The sequence below is a fragment of the Ambystoma mexicanum genome, chromosome 13 (genome assembly GCF_040938575.1).
Source record: "Ambystoma mexicanum isolate Mex_15411 chromosome 13, UKY_AmexF1_1, whole genome shotgun sequence".
Lineage (NCBI taxonomy): Eukaryota > Metazoa > Chordata > Amphibia > Caudata > Ambystomatidae > Ambystoma > Ambystoma mexicanum.
In genome coordinates this window covers 415,084,031-415,104,303 of record NC_090938.1, presented here as the reverse complement: position 1 = coordinate 415,104,303, position 20,273 = coordinate 415,084,031, and the positions used below count along the sequence as shown (strand labels likewise).

General features: G+C 45.4%; 1 protein-coding gene across 1 annotated transcript in view; it reads left to right on the top strand.

Annotated features, from left to right (window-relative positions):
• Positions 1–1,380: 1,380 nt before the first annotated feature.
• Positions 1,381–20,273, top strand: part of LOC138520389 (olfactory receptor 10AG1-like) — a 30,092-nt gene continuing 11,199 nt past the window's right edge. Inside the window, exons 1-3 of the mRNA XM_069632793.1 lie at positions 1,381–1,513; positions 3,360–3,427; positions 15,083–16,027. Coding sequence (XP_069488894.1) covers positions 1,381–1,513; positions 3,360–3,427; positions 15,083–16,027 — 1,146 coding nt within the window. The remainder of the gene's footprint in view (positions 1,514–3,359; positions 3,428–15,082; positions 16,028–20,273) is intronic.

Here is a 20,273-nt window from a genome sequence, read left to right as displayed (position 1 = left end):
AGACTTTGTAATTCCCAAGATTATTTCTCCAGGGATGATTGCCACAGGTTCTGGATTGATGGACTCCTCGTCTATTGCAATACGAGATGAAGCATCTGCTTTACCATTTCGACAACCTGGGCGATAAGTGATCACAAAGTCGAATTCAGCCAAAAATAATGCCCATCGAAGTTGGCGAGATGATTGAGCCTTTGCCACCTTTAGGTATTGTACATTGCGGTGATCAGTGATTACCGTGATTGTGTGCCTTGCTCCCAAGAGATAGTGCCGTCAAGCCTTGAAGGCTGCCTTGATAGCCAAGAGTTCTTTGTCCGTAATGGCATAATTCAGTTCTGGGGCCGTGAATTTCTGTGACCAAAAGGCCACAAGGTGATGCTGACCGGATTCAGGATCTTTTTGCGAGAGGACCGCTCCCATTGCCAATCTGGAAGCGTTGGTCTCAACCACGTACGGTAGATCTGGGCGGGGATGTTTCAGGATGGGAGTTGAGATGAATTTTTGTTTTAAGTCCTGGAACACCTTCTCTGTTTCCTCTGACCACTGAAAATGTTTATTTTTCTTCAGTAACGTTGTAATAGGATGCACTAACTGTGAAAAACCTGGAATGAAACGACGATAGAAGTTTGCGAACCCAAGCATACTCTGAACTCCTTTTATTGAGGTTGGAGAGGGCCGATTGAGAATGGCATCCACCTTCAACGAATCCATGCGTAAACCTTGAGGGGTTAAGACAAATCCAAAGAACTCAACCTCCGTAACGTGGAAGAAGCATTTTTCCAGTTTTGCAAATAGTTTGTGTTGATGGAGTTTGTCCAGAACAGCACGTACGTGTTTCACATGTTCTTGTTTAGACGGGGAGTACACCAAAATGTCATCGATGTATACTACGACACACACATCAATTAGTTCTCGCAGGACGTCATTCATGAAATACTGAATCGCTGCTGGGGAGTTGCAAAGGCCAAAGGGCATAACCTGGTATTCGAACAGCCCGCATTTGGTACGGAAGGTGGTCTTCCATTCGTCCCCTTTCTCGATTCGTACCAGATGGTATGCCCCACGGAGATCCAACTTTGTATAAATGCTATCGTCTTTAACTTGGTCCAAAAGTTCAGGGATTAGAGGCAAAGGATAATGGTTTTTAACAGTGACCTGATTCAATGCGCAGTAATCGATGCAAGTCCTAAGGTCTCCTTCCTTTTTAGGCACGAAAAATAAGGGGGAAGCTGCCGGGGACTTGGACGGGCGGATAAAACCGTTAGCCAGGTACTAATCCAGATATTTCTTCAGATGCAGGTTTTCAGGTCCGGTGAGTGCATAGATTCGACCGCACGGACTCTGTGCACCAGGTATGAGATTGATTTGACAGTCGTACGATCTATGGGGGGAGAGAGTGTTGGCTTGATCGTTCTGGAAAACATCCTGATAATCTTGATATACCGGGGGCAGCGGATTAGCAAGGCTCATGATCGTTGTCACTTCTTTGACCAAGGGTTCTTTTACTTGATAGCAGGTACGAGTACATTCGTCTGAGAAGGTCAGCCTCTTAGCACGCCAGTCGATGCAAGGATTGTGTGATACTAGCCATGGCATTCCCAGAATGATTTGGAATTGTCGGGCCTTAATTATATCGAACACAATGGCTTCCCGATATCCGTCTTGGCACAGAAGTGTCATCTCAGTCGTTGAGTGCGTTACAGGGCCCGAAGCGATTTCCGTTCCGTCGACAGTAGTGACTTGATCTGTTGTTGCCTTTTCACAGAGAGGAAGGTTCATCCTTGCAGCCAATTCTTGGTCCATATAATTTCCAATGGCTCCGCTGTCGATTTAAGCTTTGACTGCATGCATTTGAAATGGCTGTTGGTGACTTATAAGGATCATTGGCAAGGTTAGGTGCGAGGTCTGGAAGTCCTTCTTTTCGCTTGACAAGTGGACCTCTACGCTTGTCGGGCGGGGTAGTTTTCCGACTCTGGCTCTGCTTGCCCTTTGCCGGCAACCCCAACTGCTTTCTTGGGTGGTTTCAAGGGGCACACTCGGAGAAAATGAACGGCTGATCCACAATACAAACATAATTGTTGTTGCCTTCTCCGGTCTCTTTCAGCCTTGGACAGTGGCCCGCGCACTCCTCCAATCTGCATGGGTTCGGCCAAGTTGGTGGTTTTAGGCGCACTTTCCTTTGGGCGTACAAATACCCGAGTGTCCATTCTAGCTCTGTCTGCCTTACGGTTCTGTAGTCTATGATCAAGCTGAACCACCAAGTCTATATATTCAGCACAGTCTCTGGGAGGGTAGACCACTTGAGCCAAAACATCCTTTAATTCACCTCTCAACCCTCGGTGAAACATTGTTGTTCTTTGTCGTCTGGCCAGTCGGTTTCCACTACTAGCCTATTAAAAGTTGTGATATACGTTAATAGATCTTGATTACCTTGACATAGAGACAAGAGTTCATTATCCAATGCCTGGCCCTGGGAATGGTGGGCAAAAAGCTTCTCCATGTTCAATTGGAATCTCTGGAAGTCCTGCAAAATAGGATCGACCCTATTGACTAGTGGTACTGACCAGTCCGCCGCGCTGCCACTGAGGTATGAAAGCATGAAGGCCACCTTAGAATGGTCATTTGGGAAGGCTCCTGGTCTACATAGGAAATGTAGTCGGCACTGATTGATAAAGACCTCTTTTTGGGTCTCCCGCAAAGCGTTCTGCAGGTGCCCAGGGTACGGCCCCTAGAAGAACCACTTGGACTGGATTGCTTGGTGTTGTTGGAACCGTTGACCCCAATCCAGGTAATGGTGTTTGAGCAGCCTGTGACTGAAGCAGTTGTCTAGTGAGGTCATCAGTACGATCCTTGGCCACGATCAGTTCTCTCCTCAAGGCATTGGTTTCCTGCTGAGCTGAATGTACCTCAGCCCTAAGTTCCCCCCAAAGCTGAGCTAGCTGATCTGTCTCAGAGGTTTCCATGACCCCTAGGTAGAGGATTTTGTATAAGGCTTCGCGTTCTGTCACGCTCACCTGGTCTTCAGGGGGGCGTGGCACGTAGCTGCACGAATGATGTCCGCGCTGGCGTGGTACTGCACAGTTGATGATGCTGCTATGACTTCTCCCTTGCTATCACCCTCACAAGGCATTTGTCTTAGAGTTTTGTAAGGTAGACTCTCCGTCCTGCAATCTAGCAGGGGCGCGATTAATACAGTCTTTCCCAGGATCGAGTTACTTCACTGATCCGATGAGTGGTTGCTGTGTCTTGGAGAGCTGGGTAAAACAGGTAAGTCTCTATGCCAATAACTGCTTGGTATAGGTGTTTAAAGTCTTAATTTTGCCTCAACCCCTTTTGATCTGTGTTTTTGTCTTTTCTTTCAGGCGCAGCCTCGAGTGGATTTCGAATGGAGATTCAAGTAGTTTTAAGATACAGAGCAGATTTCCTTCAGGTGAGTTGAAGCACAAGGGTGAGGCACTGTAAGTCTAAAATACTGGTTTTCCTTCCGTGCGCGACTAACCTGTTGTTTCTTCTTCTTTTTTGCAGAAGCGGCGCGGCATCGGAATGAGGAATGGATGAACCGCTCCGAAGATGCTCCGGAAAAATGGTGAACCCGAGTGCGTCTTGCGGCCTGAACGAATACCTTCCCTTCAGCTGATGCAGAGGTCCGGGAGTGGCTGAAGAAGCAAACGATGGAAAGATGCTGCAGGTAAGGCCTTGCTGTTGTACTGACTTGTTTTCTCTTGCTTTTCTCCTTCTAGGCACCGATGGATGAAATTCTAAATGGGCGTGGCTGTAGAAGTTCGAGGGCAGGACAGACACGGTGAGCGTTATGCTGCAGGAGTGCAGAATAACACAAAACGTGTTCTGCCTGCAGGGCGTGGCTTAAATAGCCTTGAAAGTCGTTCCAGGTAAAGTAGTCCCTCACTAGGCTGAGCAAGTAGTTTCATGTGCTTCATCCCATTTTATGAGCCTGGCACCACCGGCGCCAGGACTCAGTCCAAGAGGCTCTGGAAAACTCCCTTGGGGCTTGATAAGTTCTTATGGGAGTAGATGACTGTGGGGGGCCCATCGGATCCCGGGGGTTCTTAGGGCGAACCATGACATTAACGTGATTGTGGAAGTACAATGTGTTACTAGTCCCGAAAGGAGTTGTGTGCCATCCAGAGCTGTCACACTTTCTGCGGTGTCCTTACGGTGGAATGCTAATCCCAAGGTCTTTTCAGTATTCATGTCCAGGTAGTTCCCAATAGCCCCACTGTCTATAAAAGCCTTGAGGGCATGCATTCGGGTGGGCTGTGATGGGTCTACCAAAACCACAGGAATACTGAAATGTGAGATCTGAGTGCTCCGTTCCTGGCTCGACAGACCGACCTCTACATCTGCCGGGCTTTGGAGTTTTCCGCTACTGCACATGTGTCTTCTGCTGGGTTATCTAGTACCTCCATCGTCTTCCGTGGGGGTTTAATTATGCAGTTCCGGAGGAAGTGACCAGATTGGCCGCAATATAAGCAAAGTTTTTCCTGACGCCTCCGTTCCCTCTCCGCCTTGGTGAGTGGTCCCCTGAGAACACCCAATTGCATGGGCTCTGAGTGTATTTCTGAGGCCTGTCAATGGGACGCTTCCTTTGGTCGGACATACACTGGTCTATGATCTGATCTGGTTCGGTCGGCCTTGCGATCCTGTAACCGGTGGTCTAGTTGCATAGTTAGGTCAATGTATTCACTGCAATCTTCGGGAGGATTAACTACTTGCGCCAAGACATCTTTTAATTCTCCTCTCAGTCCTCGATAAAATAACATTATTCGTTTCTCCTCTGGCCAACCTTATTCGGCTATTGAGCAATTGAATGTGGCGACATATGAGATGAGATCCTGACTACCCTGTCGCAGAGAGAGTAGCTCATCATCCAGGGCATGACCTTGAGTCCGATGGGCAAATAGTTTTTCCAGTTCACGCTGAAAACCTGGGAAATTTTTCAGTAAAGGGTGGTCCCTAAGCACTAACGGGACAGACCAGTCCGCCACGTGCCCTCCTAAATAGGAGAGGACAAAAGCTACTTTAGCTTGGTCGTTCAGAAAGATGTCTGGTTTGCATATGAAATGTAGCCGCATTGATTTTTGAACGCTCCAAATTTCTTGTGATCCCCAGAGAAGCGTTCCTGGGGTGCTAAAGGGATGCTGCCTGGAAGCAATACCTGAAAGGGTGTGGCTACAGGTGCCACGGTAGGCTGCCCCTGTGGAACTCCACCTGGTAGTCCTGCTAGACCAGCTTGTGTCTGTAAGAGATGTCTTGCCAAATCATCTGTTTTGTCCCTGTTGACTACCAGTTCGCGCCTTAAGGCATTTGTTTCTGAGAGGGCTGCATGCACCTCGGCCTCTTAGCACGCCAGTCGGGAAAGCTGGTCTACCTCAGAGGTTTCCATTGCTTGGGCAGAGGTATTGAGGATGGCTTTGTGTTCTGTCACACTCACCTGTGTCTCTTCAGGAGCGATGGACGAGCCTCCCTTGACCCTGAGTCTTCACTTCCCCTGTTTCACCCGGAGGAATATCTGTCAAATAGAAGGTGTTTACCCAGACCTGAATTCACCCGATTCTCCTGGGCCCTTCCCTTCTCTTTACTGTGTGCTGTGATGTCCCCCTATGGGCTTACCTTGCTCTTTAGTAGGGTGTGCACTCCATCCTGCAGGGGCGCGATTCACTCATGTGATTGGTGCCAATGTCTGTAGGCTTAGTTCAGATGCCAAACACTGTTTAATGTCTTCACAGCAAGGCCAAGAGTTCAAGGCGCCAGTTTCTTCACTGGCTAGAAAGTCCTTCCCACAAGTGAACGTTGCATGGAGATTGTTGAGTGTCCAAAATTGTCCGTATTGTCTTTGTTTGCCGGTATTTTTGTGGGTGAGTAGCGCTGTGTGTAGATGCTAGCTGCTGGTAGGTTTGAGCAGCGCCTTCAATTCGAGCACGCCTGGTATTGTCTCTCCCTTTTCCCTTGCATGAGAAATGATGTGGTATTAGCGCCTCGAGTCCGGGTTCAGCGCTACTGGAGACTCGGTGGTTTTGCACCGCTTAGAGAGAGAGAGCGCAGTGAAATAAGTGTCCATGTTATTGGAGCGAGCACAATGAATAATGTCTCTTCTTTCTTACAGGGGTTTGTGCGCTCGTGCAACTAACCTGGATTCCAGCGTTGCGGGAAGATTCGGTGAGTATGCGCAGCGTTACTGGTGTGCGCATGTTAACGCTGTACTTCTTTGTTCTTACAGGTGCCGGTGTAGAAGCCCCTCTTGACTGGAGATGGCTGCAGCGTGGAGTAAGAACCAGGTAAGCTGAAGCTGAATGATCCGGAGCGGGTGAGCGAAGTAGGATGATCCGGAGCAGGTGAGTAAAAGCAGGATGATCTGGAGCAGGTAAGCAGATGCTGGCTGATCCAGATCACGGCAAGTGTGTTGCTGATACAGCTCACAGTAAGCAACACAAAGCACTGGCACTGAGAGAATCTTGGGTGTGGCTTATATAGCCAGCCACACCCAAACACTAGAGAGCTCATGAGTTATCATGCACTTCCTGTTTGGCAACAGGAAGTGGTAACCAGGAAGTTACTACAAACACTAGGAAGGAATGAAAGGAGGGATTTGTTGTGGGTTCTTTGTGTGCCTATGCCAGGCCTGCCAAGCCTCCACCCAGCTTGCCCCAACTACCTGCCTGATGACAAAAACATTCCGGGATGTAACAACACACCAACACCATCGATGAAACTATGCAATGACCTTGCTGACCACTTCAAAAAAAAATTCACCAGCATCCAACAAACCATACAAAATAGAATGCCTGTTCTGACCACGATCCCCACCTACACGCAGGAGGAGCACCCAAACAAACTACGAGGCTTTCCAGAAATATCAGTGGAGACATTCATCAAACTGGTGAATGAAAGTGAATGAAAGCAATAACACAGTGTCTCCCGAAGACCCCTGCCCACCAGATATATACAAATCGATTCTTAAACAAGGAACGCCCCTGGAATATCACAAGAACGTCCTCAACCTTTCCATCGCAACTGGGAAAGTGCCACAAGCCTTCAAAACTGCATACATCTTGCCACTACTCAAAGATACAACAGGAAACGTAGAGGACCTCTCCAACTACAGACCGATCTCCAACATCCCATACACAGCCAAACTGCTCGAAACATACATATACAAAATGACCCAAGACTTCATAGAAGAGCACGGCCTACTAGACCAAGCCCAAGTTGGCTTCAGACCAATGAGAGGAACGGAATCAGCTCTACTCTCAATATGGGATGATCTAAAAATAAACACAGACTCGGACAACACACTGCCTTGATACTCCTAGACCTATCAGCAGCATTCGACACAGTAAACCACGATACCCTCATAATGAGATTAGAAGGACTGGGAATAACAGACACCACCTTACTATGGATCAAATCTTTTCTTACAAACAGAACGGAAACCATATGGATGAAACCCTTCAAATCTAGCCCAAGAGATTCGACCTGTGGAGTACCACAAGGATCCTCCTTCACCGTGCTACTATTCATCATCTACCTGTATCTACTTATCAGAATCATCAAAAGCCACAGCCTCACCTGCTACAACTACGCTGATGACACACAAATAATCTTCAAAATACAAGACAACCCGGAAATAAACTCCACGCTAGAAAACTGCCTCTGCGATGTATTCCTCTGGATGAACTCCAACTGCCTCAAAATCAACCCAGGCAAAACAGAAATAATGATTGTCACAAAAAATGGAGGAGAAAACCACTTCATCCCTTGGCTGAGGGAACTCGGGCCAACCCCAGCACCCTCGCCGATTGTAAAAAACCTGGGGGTCCTTATGGACAATAATCTCACGCTAGAGCCACAAGTAAACACCCTTCTCAAGAAAAGCTTCGTCCTCCTGCGAGCGGCAAAGAGGATCCTACCATTTCTATCGTTCTCCAACAAAATAACCACCATCATCACCCTAGTCATGTCCCAAGTAGACTACACCAACAGCCTTTACTAAGGCATGCCGGAAGGACTTTAAAAAAAAACTACAACGAATTCAAAACACGGCAGTCAGACTGCTTCTGAAACTACTCCGAAGAGAACACACCACACCAGCGCTGAAAACAGTACATTGGCTACCAATAAAACAACAAATCAAATTCTAAACAATGTGCATCACGCATAGAGCTGTCCACAACGAAGGTTCTGAGTTCCTGAGAGACAAACTGCATCTACATCAACCAACAAAAACGCTCAGATCAAGCATGGACATCCGCCAGGAACCGAAACCCTACAGCAAAAGTAAACTTGGAGGATCCTCCTTCTCCCACCAAGCCCCGAAAACCTGGAACAATCTTCCAAAGTACATACGTAACACAAGAAACCACCTACTGTTCAGGAAACTACTCAAAACCTGGCTCTTCACGTTGCAACTAGAAAGACCGTCCACAGGGGCACGCACACAACTAAAACATCCATGAACGTAGAGAGAGCCCCGGAACCACACCATGCAATCAATGGGGAAAAACCCTCAGGAAAATATCCCACAACATAATAAACGACTAACCGGGAGACAGCCGCAATACGACAAAAGACCGTACACATAGCAAGACAAAGACAGAAACAGCCATTTCCAACAGACGCAAGGACAGCGTACAGAGAGGGAAAGGAAGCACTACACCACGAGCCCCAATCTAGTGGGTGAGAAACAGAATGTTTCATCATCACACATGTCCAGCTACCACACAGCGGGAAGCCCAATGCCCCATCACACAAAAACTACATCCCCAAGGATGTTCACCCCACAAAAACCAATTGAACCAACGGAAAGACAGTCATGACAGGACAAAACGAATGACTGAATACACAGGCTCACCAAGATAGAAGCACTAGAGCGCCACATCAACACCACTCCGATCCTGAACCATTCAAAACCTCAACTGACCAGAGTCACACCAGATAACGAGAGAATAGAGATATTACCAACCCAGTCCCACACCCAAAGAAAGGTTCAGACGCACCTATCAATCCAAACAATACTCACTATGATACAGCGGGGTCAGCGCAAAACCATCAAAGCGAGTCAGCACATGAGGAACCAGCAACAGCCGGGAGACAGCCACAATACGATCCGTTAGAGTTGTATCCCAACCCACAGGTATACAACTCTAACGGAACCAGAAAGTACCTGGATCAGGACACAGACCCCTGTACTGGGGAGACCCCGGCTGGCCCATAGAGTCTGGGTTTGCTCCAGAGTACTTTAAGACATGATATATGCACCTTGAGATGGATGGGGTGCAGGTTTTCTTACTCCAACACCAATCAATAAATAAGGACATTCAATGGTTTGGCAAAGGGGAGTCCGTTTAATGACAAGTACAAAAAATGGGGAAACATGGAAATCAACAGTGATGCGATAGTCCATCTCACTTCAACTCCCACGAACTCCAGACAAACATTAACATTTATACCCAAAACTCGTCATCATTGACTTGTAACACTCAAAAGTTAACATGCAATTCTATTGGTTAGGAAAAGGTAACTGTACTATAGGTACTATATCTGTATATTGTAACGGAGTAAGAGGATTGGATAAACACTATCAGGTGGGGGTCTAAGACCTTCCTTCCAACATTACTCTAGTAGACACCACTATGAGTACGATGTCCCATTGGTTCTACTGTCTATAGAACCCTAGATTATTTGGTCCATTGTGATTGGGTTGGCTTCAACCCCATGCATAAATCTCCACTTTATTTAGCAGCACGCAGAATGGTCAGCCAGGTGCAGGGTGCACTAAGATTCACCCTGCCTTCCCTCAATTCATCATTACTTTAGAGGCTTTGTGTCAATGAGTTGGCTGTGGTCGACCTCGAAACTGTATCTCTGTCTGGGTGACATCCAGGCGTAGGTATGAACTCATGCTTCTTCTTGCTCAGATGGTCGCGTGCTGCTCACACCATGAATTTGCCTAGTTTCCTTGCCACCTGCCTATGCCTCCTTATCTCAGCCTTCCTGAGATAGGCTATTCTGTTCTCAAGTTTCGATTCCGCGAAGCTACTGTTCGCTCCTTCTAGTGCTCTGACCTTGGTTCTTCCTGGCTCACGTTGCCTCTGCTGAGTTTCGATTCAGCCATCTCTTCTCATTTTAGCTGGAATACAAATCCTGTCCTGTTTCACCTCTAGTAACTTGAGTTAATTCTGCTTTTGTGTAATGTGCCCAAGTAGGGTCTAAATGTCTCTACTCAAGTTTTTTCCAATAAATTACAGAAAACCATGTCAAACGCTGATGAGAAATCTGTGAATGCGAGAAAGACCAGCTGCCCATTCAGGCAGTTTTAGGCAGCTATTCACAAATCCAAAGATTATGAAAAATAGAGCGGTTTGGCTTAAGGCCTGCCTGATCATTACATTTTTTTCGTTCCTGAGCCCAACCTTTTAACCTTTTCAGGATTAAACCTCAACAAGTTTACTGGTTTAATCTAAAAGTGCTATTTATCTATATGACAAAGAATCAGAACGCTGACCTTTTTTTATAAATTCGTTATAACTAGTGTTTTGTGGTAAGACTTGGGATGTGTTTCCTGTATAATTGATTCTATTGCAAAGAGAGCATAAAAAAGAGGCCCAGAAACAAAGTGAGTATTTGATTGCACAATTTGCCGAGCCATCACGTCCAATGGAGTGCAAGATTTTCAATTCCCAAATGGCTTCCTTCACCGCATCTGTTTCAAACTGAGTCCCCAGCTCCTCATTTTCCACCAAGGGAACTTGACACTCACTGCGAGGAATAGTTCTATGTTGATTCATCCCCGTTTTTGTGGGGGGGGGGGGGGTTGCCAAAATTCTTTTGGTGAAAAAACTCTATTTTCTTTTGTATTTGGGGGTCACCCCTAAACACCTCCCTTACTTTTATGTATTTACTATCCACCCATCCCCTACCCCTTACATGCCCTTACCCCCTCCCCCCCATATTTTTCCATGAGTTTTTTTCAGCGGAAAATGTTCGGCAAAACACTTTGCGAAAGAAAACGGCTGATGAATGAACGATGTACCATAGGAATTATTTAGTTAAATCTAAAACTTCCTATACTTTTTTTTATATCCCAAAAGGCAAGGCTATTATTATTAGAAACTAGAGTAAGCATCTGTTCCCACACTGACTCTTTATGATGTAGTGATTTTTTTTAGGACATTTTTATATCTTAGATTCAGGCAATATATTGCAGTCAGGCATGTATCATGGCTTCACTGGTTGTGTTTTAATGTCTTTAGTTTATACTCCTTTTAAAAAATAAATGTTTTTCATTCCACCAGTGAATGAACAAGTCTTTCAAAACGTTTCTGTTATTAGCAGATTTGAGGCTGAACATTGAAGTCCATTCTTTTATAATACTGGCAAATATTTGTAAAACTTTCTTACCAGTATTTCCCTGTCTCATTTATGTATGAGTCACATGTTGATTTTCTTATAAATATATCAGAAGAAAGAAGTTTTCTATCCGACCAGGATACTCGATACCTTTAAACTACAACGCAATCTTTTTGGATGGATGATGGCTGGATGGTATCCGCCGATGTGGCAAAGGTATGCATGTTTCCCTTTGTTACACTTGGGGTTGTGCAAACTGCATTACAGTACCCTGTTCCTTCGATTGATGCCCGCAAAGTAAGAATCAAACCAATCATTGCACTTTGCACCATTGTTCTGGATTCCAATACATTATTCGAAGCTTCAATTAGCAGCAGGTGTGTGGGATCCAGTCAATGTCTTCTCTCCAGTGCAGGGCGGATGCCAGCAATAAATGCCCTCTTATGGATGGAAGTGCAGGCTACTCCCCGAGCACTGAGATACCCAGTCATCTCTGTGTCTGGTGGTTTTGTTCCCCCTGCTGCTCGCTCCACTCCACTCCACTAATCTGGCTACTGCAGCGAGCATCCATAATCACAGGACACACACCTCCCAAGTGCCAAAGTGCCACCCTCAACCTACTCACAATCTACCATAAAAGTGAGATGGGTGTCTCTTTAGAGCAACTCTCGCATTTCCTTGGACGCCCTATTGGGGTGGGGGTGGGGGGGAGGGGGGTGCCATTGTTCTGCAGAAGTAAAATACTCTGTGGCACTTTACTTCATCAAAACTACTTTGTGGGGAAGTAAATAGATGTATATGCATTAAGAGGTATGGGGCAAAGGTAGGGTCGGAAGGGTTTGGGGTTGGGTTGGGAGAGGTGAATGGGGGCATGTACAATGGAGTGATGCTAGCTGCAGTAATGGCTGGATAAGCTCTCACTAAACCCGGGTCTCTCTGCTCAGACTAGTGGGCAATTACCAGACATTTAAGATCTTACCCCAGACAGTAACGCTATAATGACATCATCATAACCGTGTCATGAGTGTATAACAGCAAACAATCAAATCATCAAATGTATTCATCTCCATTTATCAACGCAGTAGAGTTCAAACAGTGGTTACTCATAGATGTATTTTGCCATTTTGGAGGAGCACCGCAATTCATCAAAGTTATTGGGCCTCATTAGGAGGCTGGCGGCCGCAGAATGAACGGTGCCGTAAACTACCGGCACCGTTCATTCCGGGTGGCCATATTAAGGGTTTCCTCGCGGGTGGTGGAATGCACGTCTGGTCTGGACCAGACGTGCATACCACCACCCGCGAGGAAATCAGGATGCTAACAACAGACCCGTCATTAACGGGCCTGTTGTTAGCATCCTCCCCATTCCCGATGAGACCTATGGGGGCTCAAATGGGAATGGGGATGTACCGGGTCTTGGTCCCGAGAATGGGAATTACCAGGACCGCTAAAGTCCGCATGACCTGGTAATTCCCTATTTTTGGGACCCGGACCCGGTACCCGGTTTGGGGGTAGCCATGCCGGTAAGAACGGCATTGGCTACCTCCAAGCTCCTAATGAGGCCCATTGTTTTAGTAACTATACATTTCATCAATAATAAGTTTAAATGTAATTTAAATGTATGCTTTAGTCAAGATCATTAACTAAATAAGCTTAGAACTTTATATTAAAACATACTGCATGCCTACCTATACGTGTTGGGGTAGTTGACATACGGGTGCCATAATAGCACTCAGTTATTTTGGGAGCTTATCAGTCTTGGTCTTGCTTCCTTGCATGTTCAATGCAGCCATTATGGAGAGGCAGAGGGATGCTACCCTAAATTGATGTATGCATGTCTTTTTCAATATGGTTAAGGCTGTGTGTGTGTGCTGGTAGAGAGTTTCCCAGACCCCCCTCCTCTGTTTTGCATACCAAGTCACTTTGGGACTCACCCTAAGCTACCAGGGGAATCCAGATGTGGACCCCTTGCTCACTGCTCTTAAAGAGGCACAAAGTCACTGATGATGCCCAACTAGGCTGAAACACGTGTATGGGGTTGCAGTGGTACTCTTGTTCAGAGGAGAATTGTCTAGCATTTTGGTGCTGGACTGCCCCTGGGCAGGACAAAGACTGATATGCAGGGATATGTCTCCTCTGTGAAAGGGACAGTGATATAAAGAATTGGTTGAGACTCTCCCAGGGGCCATCCACCCAAGAACAAGTCAATGGGCTGTGTTCGTGCTGGTAGAGAGTTTCCCAGACACCCCTTGGTTTTCAATATGGATATGATATGACTGCACCACAGAGTGTGGTGTGGCCACAAGAGAGCCATAGATATATGGGTTTAGGTTTACTATGGTCCACTGCTTTATTATTGATTGGGAATCACAATTCTGAGGAAACCTGCCTACACAGATGCTAGAGCAAGTTGATTAAAACTCTAGCTCATTAAGAGACGCCGCACCCTTGTGCTCACCCAAGTGAGACATGTCTTTCGGGTGGTGCTTGCCTTAGTCAGAAACAAAATGGGTCAAAGTGGTGTTTTACTGTAGGTATGTTGCCCTTCTATGAGAGGTTAGAACATCCCAAAGGATGCTTAACATTTTTGGGATGGAGTAGGGGTTTATAGATAATCCCCCAGGCCTTGAACGGCCAGTTCTGTACATATGAATGACAGCCCAGTAATCTGCTACATTACTCCCAGCAGGCACGTCTACTTTTAATCAGTCTGGGGAGTTCTTCATGGTATTACCCCATAATGAAATCAAAGAATAGAAATTGGCTCCTAATCTGATCCTCATGGTTATACGTGCCTGTCTTACGATGGAATATGAAACAGACGTTCATTGGGAGCTGGCACCTAGAACTCCCCGACAGAGATTGTCCTGTTTTGGACAGATTTCAGGGCTTGATTCACCCAGAGGCTCCCCACACTATTGGGTAATGGGCACTAGGTTACGTAATAGATTTTAAAACGTGATCTAAAATTGTTTCCCTGTGTTATTTAGTGATTAAATAGATCCCCACATTTGCATGTGACACGAGAGTCGCATGCCTGGACAGATCTACGGACCAACACAGGTTATCTGACAATATCCTGCCAAATAAGTTACATTCCTTCACTTTGGTTGAGTTCTGCCCCTTGGCTCATATAGGTTTTCATTTCACTCTCAGAACTCTGCAGAACTCTTGGCACAAAGTTTAAATAGCTGTCATTTACCTCAAACTTTTATTCTTCCATATATCAAAATGAAATATCCAGTAAGGTCTAACTATAGTGGTGCCTAAGTTCTTACTAGTAGGACAGGGGCATCTGTGTATGATAAGAGTTGGCTGTTAAGTGGTTCTACTCTTGGCAGGTCAGAGGAAGCCACCCTTGGAGGCTTTCAGTGAGTTAACATTGATAGTAAACGCTGTGAGACATGTCTGTCTGACTACGGGACAGGTGGTGATAAGTAGTCTTGCTTGAAAACCACATACATGGTATCCTTTCTGATTGCTAACTTCCCTAAGCTAGCAATGTATTGTATATAACGCAAAGCAAATCTCTTTCACCTCTCTCGGGCCACTGACTACAACACAATAACAATATTAGAGATATATAGAGTTAATATCGGGCTCAGAGAGTTGACCATACTACTAGGGAGAATTATGTACCTTCTGGCATGTTTCGACTGTCAATGGCTGATGTTTAACATGCTATCCATAATCATTTATTTTAACATGTTCTCCCCAGGCAAACTCTTTCGACCCAATGGTACAATCGAACCTCACTTCATGGACGGGATTCCTTCTCCTGGGGTTCTCGGATCTCTCTCCACAGCTGCAGGTCTGGCTCTTTGCCCTCTTCCTAGCTATATACTTGATGACTCTGCTGGGAAACTTTGTCATCATTGTAACCATAACACTGGATTCCACCCTTCACACGCCCATGTACTACTTCCTCAAGAACCTGTCACTGCTTGAGATTGCTTTCACAACCATCACAGTCCCAAAGATGCTGACAATTTTCCTGCTGGAGGACAAGGGTATTTTCTTTTTCAGCTGTGCGGTCCAGATGTGTTTGTTTCTCGCCCTCGGAGGCACAGACTGTCTCCTTCTCACGGTCATGGCTCTTGACCGCTACGTAGCCATCTGCATCCCACTCCGTTACATGACCATTATGAGCAAATCCAGGTGTGCTGCATTGGTTTTGATGACATGGATTGCAGGAATTGTGCTCGCAGTGGGGCAGACATCTTTTATATTTCACTTACCGTTCTGCAAGTCTCGCGCCATCTACCATTTCTTCTGCGATATCCCACCACTGCTGAGACTGTCTTGCTCAGACACCTATGCCAATGAAATAGTGACATTGGCAGCAAGTGTGGTCTTCCTACTACTTCCTCTTCTCTTCATTCTTATCACGTATGCTTTCATCATCACCAAAATAGCAAAGATGAAATCCACTGAGAGGCGCCACAAAGCAGTGTCCACCTGTGCTTCCCACATCACTTCAGTCACCTTGTTCTACGGGTCTGCTATGTTGGCTTACATGCAACCAAAGTCAAATTACTCACAGGGCAAAGACAGAGTGTTTGCAGCATTCTATGCTGTTATTATGCCCATGTTAAACCCATTGATTTACAGCCTGAAAAATAAGGATGTGAAACAGGCTCTTAGAAAACAGATAACTTCCAACGTATGTCCTAAAAAAGTTTAAATTGCAAGGGTTGTTCATCAGGACAGTCCAGTTTCACTGTGTTTTCTTTATCCATGGATAACAGGGTGACACGTATCACATGTACTTATAATTCTTATAATCCCCATCAATATACTTGGCTAGTAGCCTATGAGGTATATTGACAACTTTACACCAGCAGCAGTGCAGTTTTTTGCAGCAGTGCGAAAAATATAGAAATAATACATCTGCAAAGGCGCAATGTTTTGCACTGGAAAAATGATTACACTGCAATACGAGCCATGATGTGCAATACAAGCCATGTTGTTTTCCCAGAGAAGAGCCTCCCTCTGTTAAGCTCGTGTGTATTGAGGTCATGGTATTGAGTGGTGTCCGTTATGCCTATGAGGTAGGAAGTGTTGCACACTGTGGACCGGTTCTGGAGAGGATGTTTGCTAGTCATGTAAATCGTTGTTGCTGTGATTTCATGTTTGCCTGATGCCTCCATTACAAGCTGTGCTTCATTACACTAGATTTCTATTGCAACAAAGTGGTGACAAATGATATGTTGACAAGCATCAGTGCTGCAAAATCAGATTGGCTACGCCAGTATTAATGGTGTGTATTGGCTGCACATTGAGCACGCTTCTCAGGGGATTGTCATTGGTGCAAATGCTTCAAATACTGTCTGCAATTACCAGGCAGGGAAAAGAAGGGCACGCAGTGCATGATTGGTGCTGAGTGCATACACTGCTGTTACGACAAGTGAAAACGCAGCAAGAGGAGGCAACACGTATCAAGGTCCATGAAAACACAAGGGTGCTTCCAGACCCATCATCGTTTTTATTGCAGGTATGTTGAAATGAATGTGTCTAGGATACAAACGTGAGAGGTCTGAGATCATCATTAGTGGTGTCATGTGAATTCAGAACATTTACAGATGGGGTTTTACGGGACTGCATTGTGATGTAGTCTAGTAGCGAGGTCAATGAAGTGTTAAAGACTCAAGTTTAAACGTGTGATGATGAAGTGTGTGAGATCGTGGAGGTGGTACAAGAAAAAGAGAAGAAAAAGCTGAGTCAATGATGAGAGGTGAGGAATAAAGATGCTGCAGGAAGAGGCAAGGGCAGATGCATGAGGAAGATTATAGATACTTGAAAACATTGTGCAACAGTAACCATTGCTGCCAATACATGGACTCTCGTGTGTGTGTGTGTGTGTGTGTGTGTGTGTTGTGTGTAGGGGGGAATTGTAAAGGGAATTCTAGCAAATAGTGCAAAGCAAATGCAAGAGGGGAAGTGAATTGTGTGGGAGAAGAGGAGGGATTTGTGATTTAGCTGGAGGACATGTTACTGGGGGGGTTCATGTCGAAAACATTGTGTGACTTGAATGAAAATGTGGTTTTGTGGTAAGGCTAGATAGATGGTTGAAAGGTATTTGGCAAAAGATAGTTAAGAACCAGACAGCAGTCAGTGGGAACTTGCAGTTTAACTACATGTTATATGACAATCCTTTCCTGGGAAATAGCAACCCAAACACAATATTTAGAGAACAATATGATCGCAAGAGATTTACGGTTACGTATATTTCCCAACTTTGATGAAGACAATAATATGGCACTAGTAGAACTTTGGGATAATCTTCCACAATCATCAATGACAATGCTAAAATTGCTAATCAGACATGCAGAAATTCTTCATGAAATATCTGAGAAAAAAATTAGGAACATAAAAGAGGAGATTGCCTAATTTGACAAACCAGATACTATTAAACAAAACTACTGTGGGATGTATCAACCCACTCATCCAAGCCCTGCAACATCACTGTGCATTGCTGGCAGCAGAAACATCAGAATGGCCACTGGAAAGCATGCTGCTCACTCAAAATCATCCAGAAAATGCACAGTGAAAACCTGAAAAACAGGCCGCCATTCACTTTTGCCTATCTTAGTGAGCACAGGCGACCACTGCCAAAAACCACCATTGGGCTACCCACAAAGTAGCCTGGACCACTTGGAAATAGCAATGCTGATTGCCAAAAGAAACACAGAGCTGTTTGGGAATCCGTTTTCTTGATTGTCAAAAATGTGCTAAAATCATGGCTCACAAAGCACCTAAAAGATCCAACCTCTTTGTTGGGTGTTCCACATTACTCTACTGCAAGAATCCACATCAATACAATATCAGCAAGAATCCTATGCTATCAGAGCAAAATCCCCTTTTTTACAGATACTGATGGAAAGACAGCTGTCAAAAATGTGTGCAGTACCGTTACTCACCTCTATCAAGAAGCCGGTGTTTTAAAAACATTGGCCCTCATTCCGAGTTAGGACTACACCATGGAGTAAATAGCTCCATGGTTGGCAACCATGGAGCTATTTACTCCATGGAATACCGGCATGGTGAATGGAGTAATTTCCGGTCCATTCCAAGGTTGGATGGACCAGTAATTCCCCATTCACCATAGCCCTTCCCCATCCCCATTTCTGCCCCCATAGGGCTCAATGGGAATGGGGAAGGAGGTAATTACGGCACCGTAAATTACGGTGCCGTAATTTACTCCAAGGTCACTTTGCGGATCCCGTAATTTACTCCTGCTAAAAGCAGGAGGTAAAGAGGGACCCACAAAGGGAACTTGGAATACGGAGGTAAGGGATTACCGCCATCGGTGCCCTTACAGGCAACGGTAATCCCTTACCTCCAACCTCAGAATGACCCCCATTCTTTGTAAAGTTGAACATGGAACCCAAAACTATGCCAAAGAAATACTGGCCATCAGAAGCCTAAGGGGTGGAGACAATTTGAAACTATATTCTGAAAAGGCTTGAAGGAAGCAATTGTTTAATGTATGTATTAAAAATGTGGGTTATATTGTAAGAAAAGACAAATTGTAGACATTGGTTGCAGAGTTAAAAAGTTTCCCACACTGGGATCAAACAGATTCCACACCTTCCCCCTGGACAAAAGAAGCTTTCCCCAGCCCTTGGCCGAGAGATTGACAGACTGGTGTGAACAGGAACTAGCCAAGGCACCCTGGCATATTGCTCTCAGTCAAGACAATGGATTCTTTGGGATGAATAGGAATATGCTGATTTGGGTGTGACTGGTCAACATATCCTGGCAGGAAACAGGCCATGTGACCATCTGACTCAGCCCAGCTCTAGGGGCGGACCAGACTGAGATGTGAATTGAATTGAAAGCAAATATATGTTTTATAAAATTGCTTATAACAAAGTGTACCAAGCTAGCAAAAATGTATAACTTTGAGATGGTTAAAATGAAAAATTCACTCACAATTTAAGACTAAGCTGGATGCCGTGAGATGTTCTGAGACCAAACACCGGAATTATTAATATTGCAGCTGCAGTGTTTTTGCTATGAACAGAAAAACTTACAGTAATATGCCCAGTGAGGATCTGCATGCATGTATCAAATTTGGTGCAGAATGAATATTGGGAAACCCACCAAAAGCGTGAATAAGTGGTCATTTCCGAACCCAAGCTCGTAGGACCATGGGACTTGAACAGAGACATGTCTTGCTTAATCTGTGATGTGTATATGTATTATGAACAACTTGTGTATCTGGGAAATATGTTTTGGGGAAAAATTGATTTTCTAGGTAAAAGCAAAGGGGAGGGATTTCAGTTAAGCCATAAACACAGCATCACTCGGACTCATTCTGACACGCCGATCCTTTCTCCAGTCAGGGGACAGGAAATTCTCTAACCTATCAAATCCTCAGAGGGTTGGGCATTGTAGAATCAGCGACCCACCCCCTTTGGAAACACATAAATAGGGACTGCTGAGACCCAGAGAGAACACACTCTTTTCCACTACTCACCGATTCCTGCGAAGCACCCTGCTGGAAGACTCCAGAATCCAGATAGATCCAGAGACCAGACTCTGGAACCAAGCTCTAGAACCTTGAAGCAAAGGCCCAATCCCAAAAGCTGAACTCTTTTCAGCAGGCCTCATAATCTAGCAACCTTATTCTCAACTTCAACAGCCGGGCTGTGCTGTTTGCTTCTAGCTAAGAACCCTGTGCTAGAACCCAGATCAAGACCCAGAAAGCAGAGCTGTATCCGGAACCCATCAGATCCAGTCCGAGAGACCGAGCAGACCAGAGGCCGTGCTGTGAGCAGAACTCAGTCCCTGAGACCGTCAAATTTAACTGTCATTTTAAAGCTAAGATCCTAAGCTTTCCAACAAACTCAAAACGACATTCCAATTCATTATAGTTATTTCTGTAATCGCAATGTACGCACGCT